Source organism: Echinops telfairi, unplaced genomic scaffold, assembly GCF_000313985.2.
Source record: "Echinops telfairi isolate 266 unplaced genomic scaffold, ASM31398v2 ScPeMD7_7458;HRSCAF=8496, whole genome shotgun sequence".
NCBI classification, from domain to species: Eukaryota; Metazoa; Chordata; class Mammalia; order Afrosoricida; family Tenrecidae; genus Echinops; species Echinops telfairi.
The window spans coordinates 36,033,336-36,051,619 of NW_022111358.1; the positions used below are offsets into that span (position 1 = coordinate 36,033,336).

The 18,284-nt window shown below is 45.3% G+C and overlaps 2 protein-coding genes across 2 annotated transcripts in view; one reads left to right on the forward strand and one right to left on the reverse strand.

Moving 5' to 3' along the window:
• MILR1 (mast cell immunoglobulin like receptor 1) overlaps positions 1-865 on the forward strand; it is a 39,424-nt gene extending 38,559 nt beyond the window's left edge. Inside the window, exon 10 of the mRNA XM_045299921.1 lies at positions 415-865. The gene's annotated coding sequence lies outside the window, so the exon portion shown is untranslated. The remainder of the gene's footprint in view (positions 1-414) is intronic.
• POLG2 (DNA polymerase gamma 2, accessory subunit) lies at positions 281-17,267 on the reverse strand. Its single transcript, XM_004718199.3, has 8 exons — positions 16,733-17,267; positions 11,746-11,872; positions 11,524-11,629; positions 9,136-9,309; positions 7,422-7,562; positions 5,400-5,480; positions 2,234-2,334; positions 281-484 (listed from the first exon to the last, which is right to left on the reverse strand). The coding sequence occupies exons 1-8, from the start codon at positions 17,265-17,267 to the stop codon at positions 319-321; spliced, it is 1,431 nt and encodes a 476-aa protein (XP_004718256.2). The 3' UTR covers positions 281-318.
• Between the last annotated feature and the right edge of the window lie 1,017 nt (positions 17,268-18,284).

Genomic DNA, 18,284 nt, shown 5'->3' on the forward strand with positions numbered 1-18,284 from the left:
TGTTTTGGAAATGTTGATGGCAACATATGTGCAAGTGTGCTTAATACAATTGAAATGATGGATTGTCGTAAGATTGTCGCAAGAGCCCCCCAACAAAACAATTAGTAAAAAAAGAAATAGATGAGAACTTTCAACACTTACGTTGCAGCTACAGTAAATTCATAACACCTTATTAACTTGTATTAGTGACCATAATTCGTAATACTGATAAAAATGTGTCAGGTTAGTGTTTATTTAATAAAAGTTGGTAATATTGGATCAATCTTCACACACACACATATTAGGAAAGACAAATATTTATTCTGCAGACATTAAAATCTACACATTCTTAGCTGGAGAGATGTACTTGGCTAAGAAGTCCTTGACTTTGGATATGTGCATCATTTCCTTCATCGTGGTGTCTCTACTTCTCAGATTTATCAAGCCATTCTCCAGAGTAGCGTCCGTCACCAAAACTGTGAAAAGGATGCCCATCTCATCATACCTGGAACAGAGCAGCCAGAGGACGGACACGGTGAGCAACGCTGCGAAGCCCCGGGGTGGCATCCTCGGCGTGAATTCCTTCAGGGCCGTGCTGCAGCCAGTGCCAGGGTTCAGGGGACGGGACCGAACAAGACTGATGCATCTTAACACCTCAGAGAACTTCTAATTCATCAAGCTGAACACAAACACTGGCTCCCTAACATTTTACAAGAGTGCTTCAAAAACCACATGGAAAAACTCCATCATCTTTTCATTCCATTTGCCTTTACACTTTTTGAAGACCCCTCCTGATTTGAGAGGCTATTTTCCTCAGCCTTTTTAGTATTTGGACAAAGCTATCTTAAAGTGTTTTAAAATAAACAAATACGTTATAATGAAAGCTTGGGGGGGGGGGGGAGCTGACACCAAGGGCTCAATAGAAATGTCTAGGAAATAATGATGGCAACATATGTCTAAATGTGCTTGCTACAATTTATGTATAGATTGTTATAAAAACTGTAAGATCCCTCAATAAAATGTTCAAAAAAATAAAATAAAAATAAAAGCTTGGCACACAACAAATCATACTGAAATCATGCTTAATTCATAGCATGATACACTTAGACGTACTAGTTCAGCAGTGGTTGACATATTGATATGGCTTTCTTTCTGTTTGCCCAGTCACACTAGCTACTACTTTTAGGGGTGGTGGTGGTGGTGTAGGGTTCCATCAGAAATTTTCCATTTACTGTATATACTTGAGTATCAGCCAAGGCAAGTATCAGCCGAGGCACCTAGAGTTACCACAAAAACTGCATTAAAAATGTGCTCAAAAACTCGGCTTATACACGAGTATACTTGTTTCTTGTCTATTGCCCCTTCATGATAACACTTCATGGTAACAGAACATTTTTCTGTCTTGTTCCCTGCTTTATCAAATGCACAGTAGTAGGTGTTTACTAAATACGTGGATAAAAATATTCTGGGATAATAATGCCTCTGTCAGATCAAAAGCAGCTGCGATGTGATCACGTGCCCATGACTCACAGGAAGTCCCAGAACCTGAGAAAGCAGTCAGGACAAACACCCCTTCATTCTAGTCACGATCAAACCACTGGTTGCTTCCCTCGCTTCGACAAACAAAACCAAAACATCCATCAAGTCACGCCGGACTCCCAGCACCTGCAGGCAGAGTATGGGCTTCTGGGTCTGCAAACCTTTACAAGACTCGCGAGCCTCCGCTCTCCCCGTGGGACCGCTGGTAGGTCCCAACCATGGGACTTGTGGTTAGCAGCTCCACCGATGACCCCTGCAGCACCAGACCTCCGGCATCACCTTTTAACAACTTACCAAAGACCCCAAGAGCCAAACACAAACTACACAACTTTTCACCCAGCAGACAGGAGGGCAGAATGGTCTTCCACTCAGTCTCAGAACGAGCTAGAACGCTGACCCACAGAGCCCCTCCAGCCACGATTCGAACACTGCATGCGCTATGCACGATTTCATTCTTGATAAAGAGTAAGACGAACGATACAGGCTTTGGAGTTGCAGACTGCACGTGCACAAGTATAACTGCTGAATAGATACACAATCTCTCTCACAATTTAAGAGCACGTGATTCTATAAAAGGCAAAGTCAGGAACAATTCTGAACTAGATTTCATAAATGCTTGTAAGAGATTTGTTCCTTTTACTTATAAAGTAATACCGTATAATCAACGACTCTGAATAAACACATCTTTAGTGACAAAGAAGGCAAGTTTCCTTACTTTGAATATAGTTGTTCCATTGAGGAGTGCACCGTTTCCAAATAACCAGGCCATACAGAAATTCCATTTTCTAATAATTCTTTGGATAACCCTTGAGAAACCTGGAAGAAAATATAAAAGCTTCCTATATGAAATGAATAAAAATAGCTAGAGTGATTGCTCTAGTTTTAATCAAACCACAAATTACTTTTTTGATCCAAAATGGGTGTAAATTCCTTTAATTATGTGATGGTAATGTTTACCATTTATAAACTGTATGTCGTATATAAATTATCTAATTCCTCCACCAGGGGAGAAATTAAGCACTGTTAAGCTGAATACTAAAATACAAAATCTTCTGAAATTTCTGTGCCAAGGGTAAAAATTTTTATTAACATTAACACTCAAAACTCAAACCAAACTTAAACAGATCCTATCAGGCAAAATGAGGTCTAAACTCCTCTGGGAGCCCCCAGCTAAGCTCCTGGGTGGCCTGCGTGTCAGGAAGCGAAGCACCAGTTAAAGAAAGTGTAAGGAAATGCAGGGGCGCAGTGTCCCAGTTCAAGAAGAGAAGAGCTAATTGTATAAATTCTGCCGGCAGTGACTTAAGACTAATCGAACCCACTGCCATTGAGTGGATTCTCACTCCTAGCGACCCTATCGGACAGAACAGATAGAACTGCTCTTGTGGGTTTCCAAGACTATAAATCTCTTTGGGAGCAGACAGCCTCACTTTTCTTCTGTGGGACAGCTGGTCGGTTCGAACCTCTGACCTTGTGGTGAGCAGACCAACAGTTAACAACCATGGCCCCTTGACCTATCTGAACTAAGTCCCCACTTAATTTGCAGGGTGGTGGTTGTCAGTGACGACAGTCTAGTGACAAAAGCCTGACTGGAAACACTAAAGGAAGGCAGCATTGGTCTCTCTGTCTCCAGAGGCTAGAAGAGTGATGAAAACAGAAAGACAATCCAATGGCCAAAGGACCACGCAAGCCTCAGCGTTACCCACCAACCACGTCTAGAAGTGCTGGGAGAGGAGGAGGAAACACAGGAAAAGCAAGGTGACCTTGGGGGCTTGCGATCAATGACATCAAACAAAACGCACATGAACTGTTGAATGAAAACCTCATTTGCTCTGTACGCTTTCATTCAATTCACAAGAAAAGACTTTTAAAAAAAGGAGTAAAAGGCAGTGAGCAAGGAAGGACGGCGGTGGTAACAGGGAGAAGCAAAAAAAAAAAAAAAAGGAGCAAAAGGCAGAGGAAACTTTCTCAACCAGCAATGGCGGAAAGAAAGAAAGCCAACTTAAAATCACCCTCAACAATCTGGAATGACGGCTCCTGAACAGCATGTCCAAACCTCAACATTGCCGACATAGGATCTTTCGCAAATGTCCTGCCAAACCCCCAGCCCCAGCCCTCTTGGTGACAACTCCCCCACAAACATCTCCAGCACTCCAGCATGTCCCCTGCCAGTGGAGGGGCCCTGCCTGGCTGCCATAATGACCTAGAGCACTAGTTCAAATGCAAACTGCTCGCCTCACTTCAAGTTTCTCGGTCAGCAGGCCTGAAAAGGAGTCTAGGAATTTACATTTCTAATAAAGCCCCAGGGAAGACCATCGAGAAGTGGTTGACTTGGTATTTTCTGAGGTAGATAATATACCCAAACCTTCTGCTATCAAGTAGATTCTGACTCTGACAACTGCAGATCGGGTTTCTGAGAACGTAAATCTTTCCAGGAGCAGGTAGGCTGATCTTACATTCCAGGAGCAGCTGGTGGGTTTGACCCACTGACCTTGTGGTTAGCAGCCCAACGCTAGCCCAAGGGGCCAGCAGGGCTCCTTAGATGAGAATATAAACATTTTTCAATGTAAAAAATCAATAAGGAAGAATCAACCTGAGTATGGATTTTAATAAATTAGTGATTACTCGCAGAAATTGTGGTCCATCAATGGCAGGCAGAAAAGCAGGGCAAAGCTCTAAGCCTGGTGAGGTCAGGGGGAAGGAGACCCCTCCCAGGTGCAGCCATTCTGGAGTGCAATCTAGAGCCGACAGACTAGAACCCGCCAGAAATCCTATCCCCGCACATATACCCAGAAACAAAGTCTGCAGGGGCCAGAGAGTGGCAGGCATAATAACTCAGTCATACAAATTGCTAAAGAGAAAAAGATATGACAGAAAAAGTTATGGAAAGAAAAAGGCCAAGGAGAAAAAGAATATGGCAAACAACACACTACCCTTTCGGAATATGAAAACATGGAAGGCACATAAAACTACTATGGGAAATAAAACCGAGTTCTGGAACTGTAATGGCAAAAATCTAGAGAGCAGAGATTTTTGTCCTTCAAGTAGAATAGCCTAGGAACTTGCTACCTCTACCAGGGCGATGGGGAGATGCCACAGCCTGGGTGCAAGGTAGAAAATGATGATCTTCCTGGTCCCTGAGCTCCCCATCCCCCCACATCCCAGATGCCTCCACTGGAGCCAGGGCCAGAGAGCTGCTAACTCTGCCTTCCACTCACATCCATGTCCTGAGTTGGGTCCCAGATGGGTCTCAGTGACCGACCGCTGCTGGGTCTGCGAAGGAGCCCGGGGTGCAGTGGTGAGGTGCTCAGCTACTAACGCGAGTCACTGCCCTGGGGAAAGATGGGGCAGCTGCTCTTGTCAGGAGGAGGCCGGGGGAGCTCTGGGGGCGGGCCTACGGAGTCCTAGGAGATGGAACTGATCTGACTGCAACCGGTTAGAGGGTTCTCTGAACACACACACACACACACACACACACACACACACACACACACACACACAGCTAAAACCTCCCCCCCTGCCTATTGCCCAAGATTATGTAATAATTCTGCATGTCATAAACGCTAGATCTAGAGCTTTTGCTTACGCCAACACGTTTTAAAGTATGAAGTTAAAAGGGGAAGAGGGCAAGAAATAATGCACTAGACAGCTACATAAATATTTTTATTGCTAAAACTATATTTGTTACAAAAAATTTTACTGTGAGCACGGCTTGGGAAGCACAAGCCACTGCCTGTATTCTGATTCTTTAACAGAGTACCATGGTGAATTAAAAGACTTCTTAATGCAAATGAACCAAAATAACATTCTAAATGGCCAGCTACTTAGATGCTTGGAATAATGAGTATAATTAAAATCACGACATTAAAATTCATTCAACCCACCTGTCTCAGTTCCACTGTTGGGCCTCTCCCCACATCCACAGCAACTTTAATGGGAGCTAAACAAGGGTGAAGTTTAAGTACCTAAGGCAGTAAAGCAGGGCAGGAGGTAGAGAAAGAGCATCCAGTTTAAACATTACATAGGTATCAACAAGTACGTAGCTTCTTCAACAGCTAGATTTTCCGTGTGGAGAGGAAAACTCACTGAGGCCCTACAAAAATCACCCAGCAATTTGGTCGGCTTTGTTCTGGCTGCCCATCGTCTCCACTTACATTTTATGCAAAACTAAATGAATTGGGCTCCTATTTCCTGACAGCTCCATCTTCCTTCAATCAAACTGCCTTTCTGCCTGGCATCCCTCCCTACCTTACCCAGCTCAGGCCACCTGGTTTATCATTTGGACCCTTTCTTCCCAAATCCCTATTCCTCACTCATCCATCCATCCAACATTTCAATGGCTACTATGTGCCAGAAACAGTCCTGGTCCTGGGGAGATGAAACTCCTGCCCCTCACAGTGGGAAAACAGACACTCAAGGAGGCCAATGTCAGATGCTAAGAACATAGTCCTTAAAAACGAGGAGCAGGAGGTGGGATAGAGAAGGTTGGCAAGGGGTAGGGATTAGGAGGCTTTACTTGCAATTTTAAACAAGCAGCTCAGGGAAGCCCCCTCCGGAGGCAGTATTTGAGCAGACCAGAAAGGAGGTGGGAGAGCAGGCCAGGGGCTAGTGGAGGAAGAGCTTCCCAGGCAAAGGGAAAACAATGACTAGTCTGGGTTGGGAGGGAGCCTACGGCTCTGGACACAGCCAGGGCAGAGCTGCTGCTGGAGGGGACCAAGGCAGAGAGGAGAAGGCAGGGAGGGCAGAAGGAGAGGGTTCTGCAGACACCTTGGGGCTTTGGCTTTCCCTCCAGGGACCTGAAGGGCTCCCTTGAGAGTGGGGAGCAGAGGAGCAGTGGTCTGTCCCATTGAAAAGGGTCTTTGGGGCTGGGGATGAGGTGGGGCAGCCAGCTTAGAACAGGCCAGATGCAGTGGAGGTAGGAAGAAGTAAGCTTTAAGAGATAGTGATGGTTGAGATAAATAGGATTTGCTAATGGCTTTGATGTGGGGGGGGGGGGTGTCTAAGAAAGGATTCCCCTCATTTATTCTACCTACCTTATAAACCAGAAAAAGTCTATATTTGAACTTCTCTAAACCCACAAGAGCTAAATGAGCACATGATACATCATTGAACCTTGTAGATGGTGTTACAAACTCAGTTTGGACCCCAGAGGTGGGCAGTCAACATTACTTCTGACTTGGGTACCTCCCTTTCACGTTCAAGGGAGATGGACTATTCCAAACTTGTGCTGCTGAAAAACTCATTGGACTGGACTGTTCCACATTTTAAGCTAATTACCTGGCCTGAATTCCCAGGAACAAACAGGGGTGTGAGTAAAAGATCCTTCCCGGCTGACCCGCCCCGAGGACTATGTACTGTCACCACACCAACTCCTGCCCTCCCTCCTGTTTCAACGAATTGCTCCCATTTCCTCCACAGGAGGGTTTCTCCAGCAATCCCTTATTGTCTCTGTTATAACTTCAACCCCTCTTCTGTCTCCTGATTTTCTTAAAACAAGCCTTTCCCCTGATCCGGGTTCCTATCTAGCTTCTGGGATCTACTAGTCAGTCCCTGGGGACAAGACCAGTAGCCAGAGCCCTAGTTCCGAGAGCTTAGGGCCAGTCTGGCTGATCCTGTTTGTCTTACTCCTGCTGACACTCACAAATGCAAAGGCTAAGAATCCCGGGAACACTAGCTGGCTTCCCTCAGAACCTTCTAAGTGCTCTTGGTTTGTCTGCATTTTGAGAGCCAGGCTATGAGCCCTGAGCTGGGATTCCAGGATTGCTCAATTATTGGCTCTAAAAGGAATACTATACATACATTAGCCAGTTTGTCAAAAAACGAGCATGCAAGACTTTTTAGGGAAAAACAAAACAAAACACATCTATGTCCATCTCCCAAGGCGTTCTCTGAAACATCGGGAGCACCTTTCTGTGAAGATGCTTCTTTCTTGTAAAGGCGTCTTCTGACAGCTGGAGAGAATCGTAGAGGTAAGCCAGCACACCTCGGTCTAGGTCGCCACTTATCGACAGAACACAAGGAACCACATTTTTCCGTCCATCTCGGCCCTTCACAGGAAAGCCAAGCAAAAATAAAAGTCCCACTTAGTAGACTGTTTCTTAAAATGGCAGACTTTAGACGCACACACACTGGCACAGGGCATTACACATTCACTTCACAAACTCATGCTAAGCACACCTGCTTTGGGCCAAGCCTACGCCAGGCTTCCAGTTCACATGCTCTGGTCTCAGGAAACCAGACTAGCATACTGGGGCCCAACTGAGTACAGATGAGACTCACCGGATCTTAAGACAGGGGGCTTGGGTCCCCGACCAGAGATTCTGAGCTAAATGGAGTGGGACTCAGGCACCATTCACTTTTTCAGGCTCTTGATGTGAGAATTAGCATTTTTGAGCGGTAGCACTGATTTTTGAAATGTTTGAATATTATTAATAAAGCTTGGAAGAGTCCTTATTACTTATGAACTTTACATTGAAGGCGCCTGGTGGATGCCATCGTCACTATCCAGTAATACGACCAACTGCTATTGTATGCCTCGGAAAAGATGGATGGAGGAGAGGCCAGCACCACTTCTGTGGTCTTCCTGGCCAAGATGTATATATTAAGAGGCAACCTTAGACAGTCTACAGATCCTGGCAAGCACTCTTCAAACATGTCAGGGTGAAATATAAGGAGAGAGGGAACTGTTCAAGAAGACAAGAAACATGACAACAGTATGAAATACAAGATGCTGGGTGGGATCCTAGAAAAGGCACAATTGGAATAAATGGTTAACTTTGAGAGCCGTGTAAACTGGATGATAACACCAAAGTTATATTTCTTTTTTTTTTTTAGTTATATTTCTTAAAAGTTACAGTTTAAAAACAAAAGTCCTTGGGTTATGAACACCTACTTTATATATAACCCAAGATATATAAGTAAAGTCTATTAAAAATTCCAGGAACCAACAGTTAGTAATAACAAATGGGTGTTCCTCTGTAATATGCATCAAAATATTGTTGTTATTATCATTAGTTGATTATTGTACTAAAGACATTTTAGTGTATCTGGAAGCATTTAATGCTTTTTATGCATAGAAAAGTACTCCACCAACACAGCCATCAAGCTGATGGTGACTCACAATGACCCTAAATGACAGAGTGGAACCGCTTCGTATGGTCCTCGGCTGGACATCTTTGCAGAGGCACACAGCCTGATCCTTTCTCACGCAGAGCAGCAGATGGAATCAAATCGTTGATGAGGTTAGCAACCCGAGCATGTGACCCACTGTGCCCCCAGCGCTCCAAAGGAGAAGCGTGCTAGAGATCAAGACAAGCACTGGACTAACACTAGAGATACACTGGACCTAACTGTCCAACTTACAATGGAAATATGACTTCGAGACAGATTTAGGAACAGAAATTGTTCATAATCTGGAGACTGCCTGTTACTATTAAGTCCCCGATTTTAATGAGGAATCAGCAAAGCAAGTGGGAGTCCTAACACTTGAAACATACACAATGAAGCATAGGTATGGGGTGAGCGGTACACCTGGTCTGCCACTCATTCTCCCCCGGTTCAGAAAAGGGTGCCATTGGAGAGCCTGGGTAAAAGGTACCAGGAGCTCCCGGTAAAACATACGTGTAATGCAGACGTGTTTCCAGGATCAGTAAGTAAGAGTTCACGATCGCCTAGATTCCACAGGGTTTCCACTGGCTCCTTTCCCCAGGGAAAACTGTAGTGAAGCTGGTTTCCTTTTCGTCCCCCTTCATCCTGACACTCGCTGCTGCTGAAGTGAGACGGAGTCACTGCAAACTGTAAAGAGAAGCGTGAGCTTGTCGTAACACCAACGTTCACTTCCTTCTGATCTCCTCAGGAGCTCTGAGAACTAGACAGTACAGCTGATTGAAACGAGTCAAGTCCCATAAAGAAACTGTGAAACTTAAACATATGCACATGTACTGCCAAAAATAGTATTTGGGGTTGGAAAGAATTACAGAATAGAACTGTTAGTGTTATTCAGCCTTTTTTGTGGTCGATTAATAAGGAAGGGAAGCCAAAATGCTTATTTCAACATTTTCCAGGAACACCTAAAGCCTGTGATAAGCACAGAGCAACAGAGTGGAAAGGAGTCCGAGAGATCTTTGGGGTGGAGCTTTTCAAGATAAAAAAAATGAACAGTTCTACCTTCCAGACATGCATAGGTTGGCATGCTAAGATACTGCTACCTCTTTCAGCACTCATTTCACAGTGGGATTTGGTAGACAGTAGCACAAGACGCGATTAATGGAACTACTGAAGATAACGATTTATTTTAAAAATCTGTTTTGAGTATATCATATATTTTAAAAAGTTACCCTATACCCTTTCTAGAATACGACGCACTTACGAAGACATTTGACCTCAATTACAATAGTTAAAACAGTTTACATTTATTTCAGAGCGTCTTTTATCTTCATTTCAAAAGAAACGCAGAGGGGTCACAGAACGTACCCAAAGTGACACCTGTTGGAATCGAGAACCAAAAACCTGACCTGGAGCCTACGCTCATAACCATCTCACTACCCTGCCCTCAAAGAGCTAATGCTAACTTTTAACTGCCGTAGGTAATAAATAATACTATAATAGTAAAATCACCACAATATACCAACCAAGAGTCGGTATAGGATTGAACACTGCCAACTAGAGGCTGGTACATGGAAAGGGTCACTCATAACTGGGATGGGTGTCTGGATGATAGGGAGAATATGTGACGAACAAGACTTTGAAAGATCAGAGAATTAGAAAGACCATTCAGACAGAAGGCATAGTAGCACTCTGGGGAAAAAAATGGTAAAAAAAAAATCAAAGCAATTACGTATTACCATATATACTTGTGTATAAGCTGAGCTTTTCAGCACATTTTTAATGCAGTTTTTGTGGTAAAATTAGGTGCCTCGGCTGATGTTCGGGTCGGCTTATACTCGAGTATATATAGTAGTTATTAAGACAGTAAGAAAACCTACCATGCATTGTGTCCTCGCTATACCCAGACAATTGTTAGCTCAAAAGCCATTTGGAGAGTTCATAATGGAGAAAAAGCTAAAGCTGTGAGAGTGAGCAGCAGCCAGGAATTTTGGGTAGAGTCTGGGCTTCCCCATGGACACACAGGCTTATCAACAAAAGCTTCTGAACTTGAGAAATGGAGAGCAACTAATGTCTTTACAAAATAACCATTTTACTCTTCAACACCAATAATCATTAAAAGGGAGCTTTTATTTATACTTGATATATTGTATCTTGTGGGATACAAAAAGGCTGTCCCCCAGCTCGTCTCCCCCAAATATATATGTCAGACTTAGGACACTGCTGGCAACTAAAGGTAAATGATTGTCAAATTACCTCCCTGAAGACTCCAGCCATCCAGAGCAAGCTGACACCATTGCTTCTCCCACAATGGCTAGGTCTCTGCTGTTAGGGACAGTGGATAGCTTCCCCTGAAAGCTCAGGCCAACTAAAGTCTCCAGCTCCAGGGCAATCAAGGCTAGGCCGCCATCATGAATCAAGGATCCGTCCATCTTGTCACATGTGTACCCTTAATCCCTCCTCATCCTATTGCATGTATATGCCGAGACTGTACCCCTCCTATTACTGTATTACCTATAGTGCAACCCTTTCCTGTGACGTATGTCATTACCTGTAATTAGGGGGCTTGCATGTCCCCAAAAGATATATAAGTCTTAATTAACAATAAATCTCTCTCTCTCTCTCTCCTGCCCTGTACCACGAAAAGGAGCTGAGGTGAGCATGCTACCATGAAATGTGTCTGACTCCATTATTTCAATCTCTCTTCTATCTCTCATGCTGTCTACGACTTTACTATAATCTTTACTTATTGCTGTACAATTGCGCCTACCGGACCCATGATGAATTGTTAGGGGCTGGCTACCCTGACAGTATCTGTCTCTTACAAATGAAACAAAGCTACATGAAATAGAAGTATTGCCTGAGACTAAAATGACTGACCTATGATTAAACGTATTGTAGTACCTTTCTCCACCACTGGAGTCGATGGCGTAACCAGAAATCAAGCCATTGGCTTGCAGTTCTTGCAGAAGTAAACCATACCAGGGAAGCTTCCGTCTTCTCACCAATTCTAAAGAGATCAGAAATACCCTGAAGTTAACATCTTGGAAAATTACATATTCATCCCAAAGTAAAAAGACCCTGAGTATTTCAACACAAGACAAAGTTATTTGCCATTGCTGGTACCTTTGAACGCCATTAGGGGTCTGCTTGGTGTCCCCAACAGGATGAAAACACACTCCAATCTGAGCCAGGCCGTACGGCAGCCTCCTATTGACGAGATCCAGGCAACTGACATAGTGCTCCAAGGCGCCTGCCAACAGAGAAAGCAGCGGTTTTATTCCTGAAGTCCAAGCGATTGTTGTCACGTTATGGACAGATTAATATCAAAGTATTAGCACAGTCTTACAAGTAGCATGGAGTTATTATGGTAAATCTTAATGGATCACCACTTCATCGTAGGCCAATTCCACTAAACTTCGGAGTTTGAGCATTTTCTACTAAAAGTTGAGAGTAAAATAAATACCCGTTAACCCTTTCCCTAGATTCACTGTGTCAACCTTTTGCAGGATGTGCCGTTTTCTTCTTCATCCCCAAATACGTGAGCACGCATTTTCTAAAAATGAAAACCTTTCTGTAAACCCCCAAACCCAAACATACTTCTACTGAGTCAACGCTGAATCATAGTGACCCCCCAGGGGGCTTCGAAACGGTAATTCTTTATGGGAGTTGAAGCCCAGTCTTTCTCCCAAGGAGCTGCTGATGGTTTCAAACTGCAGACCTTGCTGATCAAAGCCCAACGCATAGCCACTACACTACACTGTACCATTAAAAAATGAACCAAATCACCCCAACAGTCAATATTGTATTTTCCCCAACTGTCACTTTATGACCATTTGCTCCCTACTTCAGGCACCAATTAACATCTATGCATTGCACTTTGATTAGATCTAGCTAATGTCTTTTCACTTAGAACATTTCACCTGACCCCTCCCCAACCAACTCAACTACTAACAAACTTTTGATGAGTCCAGATCAAAGAATGTCTCACATTTGGAATATGCTTCACCTTATAATTTGAGTTGATAACTTTTGGCAAGAATACTAGAGTCTATGTGTGTATCTTACTGCATCATACAAGGAAATTATCCCACTTTGAGAATTTGATAACCAAATTTGATTAGTTTAGTGCAGCGGTTCTCATCCTGGGGGGTCAAACAGCCCTTTCACAGGGGTCGCCCGATTCATAACAGTAACAAAATTACAGTTATGAAGTAGCAACAAAAATAATGTTATGGTTGGGGGATCAACACAACATGAGGCACTGTATTAAAGGGTCGTGGCATTAGGAAGGTTGAGAACCACTGGTTTAGTGAATATGCACTTCTCAACAATTTAAACATTTTTTGTGATTTGAGTCAAAGTTTACAGAGCAAACTGGATTTTCATTCAATAATGTGAGTTTTGATACATAGCATGATTACAATCCCCTCCTTCCTATTTCCTTCCCTGGTTTACCATTCCCAGGAGTCCTTCTGCCAGACCCCTTCCTGCTGTCTTTGCTCTATCTGGGCAAACACTGCCCTTTGATCTCTTATGGTTAGTTATGCTGGGAAGACTGTACTGCCCAGAGCTATAGTTCACATACAGGCCTATTGTTTGGCTGCAGGTTGAGCCCTGGGAGTGCCTAAAAAGGTTACTAGGGCCACAGTCTTTTGAGGTTCTTCTACCAGTCTTTATCTGACCAGTAAGAGGGGTCTTTTATTGAGTTTTGCTCATTTTCTCCCATGCTATCCAGATCCTCTTATTATGGTCCCTCCCTCTCAGAGTGGCTGGCAGTGCTAACTCGGTACCATCCAGTTCTTCTGGTCCCAAGGAGCAGCTCTTTCCATCAAGGTGTCTGGTTAGGGTTAGCAAGTTTTCCCAACTGTGATCCCTGTAGGCTCTACTAGAAAAGGACCCCTGGTGGGCAGAGTGGGTTATGCATTGTATCACCCACTCCAAGGTCAGCACTTCAAAACCACCAGCTGCTCCTTAGGGAAAATAAGAGGTTTTCTACTCCTGTAATAATTTACAGCCGCAGAAACCCACAGGGGTGGTTCTACTCTGCCCTACAGGTCACGATGAGTCGAAATAGACTTACTAGCAGTGAGTTTATGAGTTGTTTTATTTACTATATTCATGGATATTTACAAAAAACAAACTCCCAACTCATCGCAACCCTCTAGGCCAGAGTAGAACTGTCCCTGTGGGTTTCCGAGACTATAACTCTATAGGAGTAGAAAGCCTCCTTTTTCTCCTAAGGAGCAGCTGGTGCTTTTGACTGCTGACCCTGTGCTTAGTAGCCCAACACATAACCACTATGCCACCAAGGCTCCTCTTGGATATTGACAGCACATTTCAATGCCCATGTGGACCTATCTTGTCAAGTCTCTATATAGTCACGGGTGCAACCCCATCAACAGTCTTTCAGAACCCACTGACTGTCTTAGCTTGAATCAGTACACTGGGGATTGTAAAATGGTGGCATTTCTATCTTCCTTTCTACATTATTGTACACTTCTGCAAACGTTTAAGCTTTCTCTACTGCTGGCACCAATGATTACATTTAAAAAAATTAACTCTGTGGAATCTTGGATTTTTGTATTATTGTTTTTAATGTATTACAATCTATTATCATCAGTATAGTGTTTTCCTTTCACTGTTCAATTTGTCCCAGATTTAGCCAGTGACAGCCCCCTTTCGGCCATCTCCTGTCTCTCTCTGATGTGATCCTACTAGTAGTCTTTGGGCAATTCTTTATTTACTAGTACAACTTATCCTGTACTTGCCCTGCCCCAAACCTGGAGTTGGCCATTCCTCAAGCACTGATTAATTTCAGAAACCAAGATCTGGGCACTAGCTAGGTCATTGCTTCTGGTCCCTTTTAATTAAGAGCATTAGGAAAAGATTTACTTAAAGCCCACTAAATAAGCACACAAGCCAATGCATGGTTACAACCGAGTTCCATTCCTAAATCTGGGTTGTAAATTAAATTTATACATAAATTGGAAGTATATTTAGTGTGCAGCAGTCAAATATATCTTAGTACATAAGTGTGGTGTATGTGTCTATGCGCAACCCAACTCAAAGCCATGACGTCAATGCTGACTCCACCAGCCCACTGTGGGTCCCCGAGACTGTCACTGTTTACAGGAATAGAAAGCCCAGTCTTTTCTCCTGAGGTGCTGCTGGTGGTTTTGAACTGCTGACCATTTGGATCGCAGCCCAATTCATAACCCCTACACCACACATACAAAAAAGACATTAAATACTTCCAGACACTAAAATTCTTACTATAAAAACAAAAATAATGTCCTTGTCACAAAGCAACATCTGCTTATTACTATTATGAACCATCTTACATACCTCAACTTTTTACTAGGCTTGATGAGGGGGTTGCTGACCTTGTGTAAGCCTTACATTCATAATCCTGGGACTGCCTGTATTGCAGCCCAATTATTTAAGATTTCCATTCCTGGTAACGTAGATTAGCTTTCCAGTAAGTGATAAAAGTTAGTTAAAACCAAAATAAATAAATTTTTTTCTTTAAAAAAAAAAAATCTGTTTAAAGACATAAGAGCGCTACGTAAGGCAGCCACGACTTGAGGGTCCAAGATGTGGTCGGAAGGGACCCAGGAGAACTCAACTTGTCATGCTGCTTTTCTAGAGGCTGAAATCCGGAGCCAAGGACTTCCTGGCCCCCTCCAAGGAAAGGTCCCACTTAGAATAGGGGTGAAGGGAAGAGGCAGGCCGGCCTCTCATCACCTTCATCTCTGGCGGTATTAAAATCGTAAATCCCTGGTGGAGCTGCATGCCAAAAGCTAAGAAAATCCCCCAGGAAGAAGAAAACATCAACCAGAGTCTGTTTCTCTCATGGCCTATTCACACACAATCCCCTTGACCACCAGAAGAAAAACAGAAAGCCTAGATTACCAATCACCCTGAGGAGAATAGACACTAGAAACAAATCTACGTGAATCATCAGACGTGGACTTGAAAATGTAAGAAAACTGATGAAAAGATGGGAAAAGGTCTAGTTATTCACAGGAGAAATACGAGAATGAATAGTAACATTACTTGGGATGTAATGGCTGAGGATTTTTGAAAAACGGCTTTTAAGTAGTTAACGATGGTGAGGATGGTGCGGGAGCTGGTAGTGTTCTGTTCTGTTGGGCACAGGGTCGCCACCATGAGTCAGGTTCCAAGGTAGCTAAGAACACTAAGTAGAGGATACTGTAATAGGACAGACCACAGACACAGAGGCAGAGCACTGGGAACAGAAAATGGCAAATGGCAATTCTAAACCGAAAAATTCTACATAGCCAGGGCATTTGGCAAGAAAATGCTTGGTCCAGACACTGATGCTCCACTGGACAGCTAACAGAGGCTAGGCTATCTCATATTCTGACGCTCCAAATCTGTGCACGTGGAAGGATAGTGGTGTCACTTAAGAGCTTGAAGGAAAGATTGAGGGGCTTGGTGGCCTTGTAAGAGTGCTGACTGATTTAACCCCCTCCACCCAAAGTCAAGCCATCATAGAAAAATTAAAAGGCTACAAGTCAAAAGGATCACCGGTTTTATTTCTTGAAGGAAATCTTTCAAAGGCTACAAGACTAAAACCATGGGCAATCAGCATATCTGGAACTATTTAAAAAGCTGGTGGAGTGGTCGGCCCATTCTTTTGCTAAATCAAACATGAGGGGACTAGGAACGAAGGGTGGTTGAAACCTTTTTCCAGGAGAAAAACTGCAGGGTGGTGGTGTATTTTCTTTGGGCGCTTGGAAAATGTTGTCAAGCCTGGGGGTGGGGGTGGGGGAAGGGGAGGAGCTGAGAAGAGTGACCTGGGTGTAAAAATCCTGGTTAGCAAGGAGCAAACGGCCCAAACCGATGATTGAATGAACGTCCTAATTCTCCGGCGGTTCCAGCGGGCTCAGATTCCGTGAACACAGCCATGCTGCCCACTGAAATCGAGATTCTTCCAGGCAGGGGAAGAGTTCCGGGGACTTCCTCCGGGGTGGAAGCATCATCGGGACCACGTTCTTCTCTGGTTAAAAAAGGGCCTAAGTGGCGCCAGCCTGCCTTGCCGCCCCCTCCCGACACCTATTTGGAAGCAGGAAGTCGTGAGGCGTACCGTGAAGAAGGTTCTCCCGGAGTTTCCCCGAGGTTTTAAGTAAGTTCTCGAGAAACGCTACCAGCTGTTCCTTACTCAGCTCTTGGTCTTGCAAGATTTCGCGTAGCCTCTCTGCAGAAACTAACCTGAAGGCACCGTGCCCCGGCTGGTGGTGGCGGGCGTCCACCGGGAAGACCTGCTCCCGGAACACCACCACCGAGGACCACCATTCTGCCGCCAGGTTCTGCCGCAGCTCCAGGCCCAAGGGTCCCAGGCCGGGGTGGCACCCGCTCAGAAGGGACTCTCGGCTAAGCGGCCGCCGGGTCCCGCCGAGGAAGTGCCTTCGCCGGCAGATCTCCAGCAGCGTCTCGCTGCCCTCGCCGGCCCCGGGGGCCCCCGTCGGCTCGCGGCCCCGAGGAAGCTCGGCGCCCCACCTCCGCTGCCGGCCGAAGGGGCCGCTGCTTCCCGTCGAGCGCTCCAGCAGCCCCCCACCCCCGCGCCCCGAGAGGCACCTGCGGCTGCTACGGCCGGCCCAGGCCGCCGCACTAGCGCGCATGGCCCCGCCGGCTGAGACTCAGCTCACGGCATCCGGGGAAACGCCACAAAACGTGAGCGCGGCGAGCGCGCCGCGCAAGCGTGACGGAAGCAGGCGTGCGCCCGCCGGGCTGCGAGCGCCGCCCACGGAAGGACGTCACACGTCACCACGCTGCGGCTCCGGCTCCGGCCCGCCACGGCGGGAGGAAGCACGAGCTTCGTGTTGAGCCGCTCAAGCCTGCCCCCCCCCCCTTTGTCTGGTTCTCCTCAGCACCCATTAGGATTATTTCCACCTGCTCTTCACCACCCCCGTCCTACCCAGAAAATGGCCTCAATACTTGCTTGGCTCGTTGCCGTGGAAGCAGCGCCTGCCTGTGTGTAATGGAAGAAACGCTGTCCGGTCTGTGCCCTTGCAGCCCCTGGGTACCGCCCTGCCGACCACGGGGTCGGGCGTCACCTTCCAGCACCTCATTGGACCGTATTAACCAGGCCGGACCTTTCTTCCCAGAGCTCCGCAGAAACCTGTGCACCTTCTGGTGGCATAACTATCATACACTTCACCCACCACAGGGCAGAATGGGGCGAAGTGCACGAGTTCGCCAAAGCTGCCTCCATTTTCCTCCAGTGGGTTTTTAAAACGCAGGCCTCTCGTTCGCTTCAGTCAAATGCAACTGCAATGCAGTCTACCTACAATTCAGTTCGTGGGCCGCACCTGCCACAACTCTGGAAACCTGAACCCAGCCAAGGCTCCCATGAAAGCACACGGATCAATATATAGGTAACATTTCCGGGGCCCTTGCTAAATGTTTGACACCCAAGTGTGGGCCCCTTTTGAAATACAAGACCCTTTGGACTGCTGAAGGCTTGTACATCTCTACCTTCAACAAAACATGGACAATGGTGTGTAGCTCAAATTCGTTATAGAAACTAAATGGTACAAGTGAAATAATTTAGACTGCATTGGATTACCAAAAGGGGAAGTTGGTGAAAACGAGGTAAAATGAATGTCTGATCATGTCTAAGGTGCCTAGGACAGACC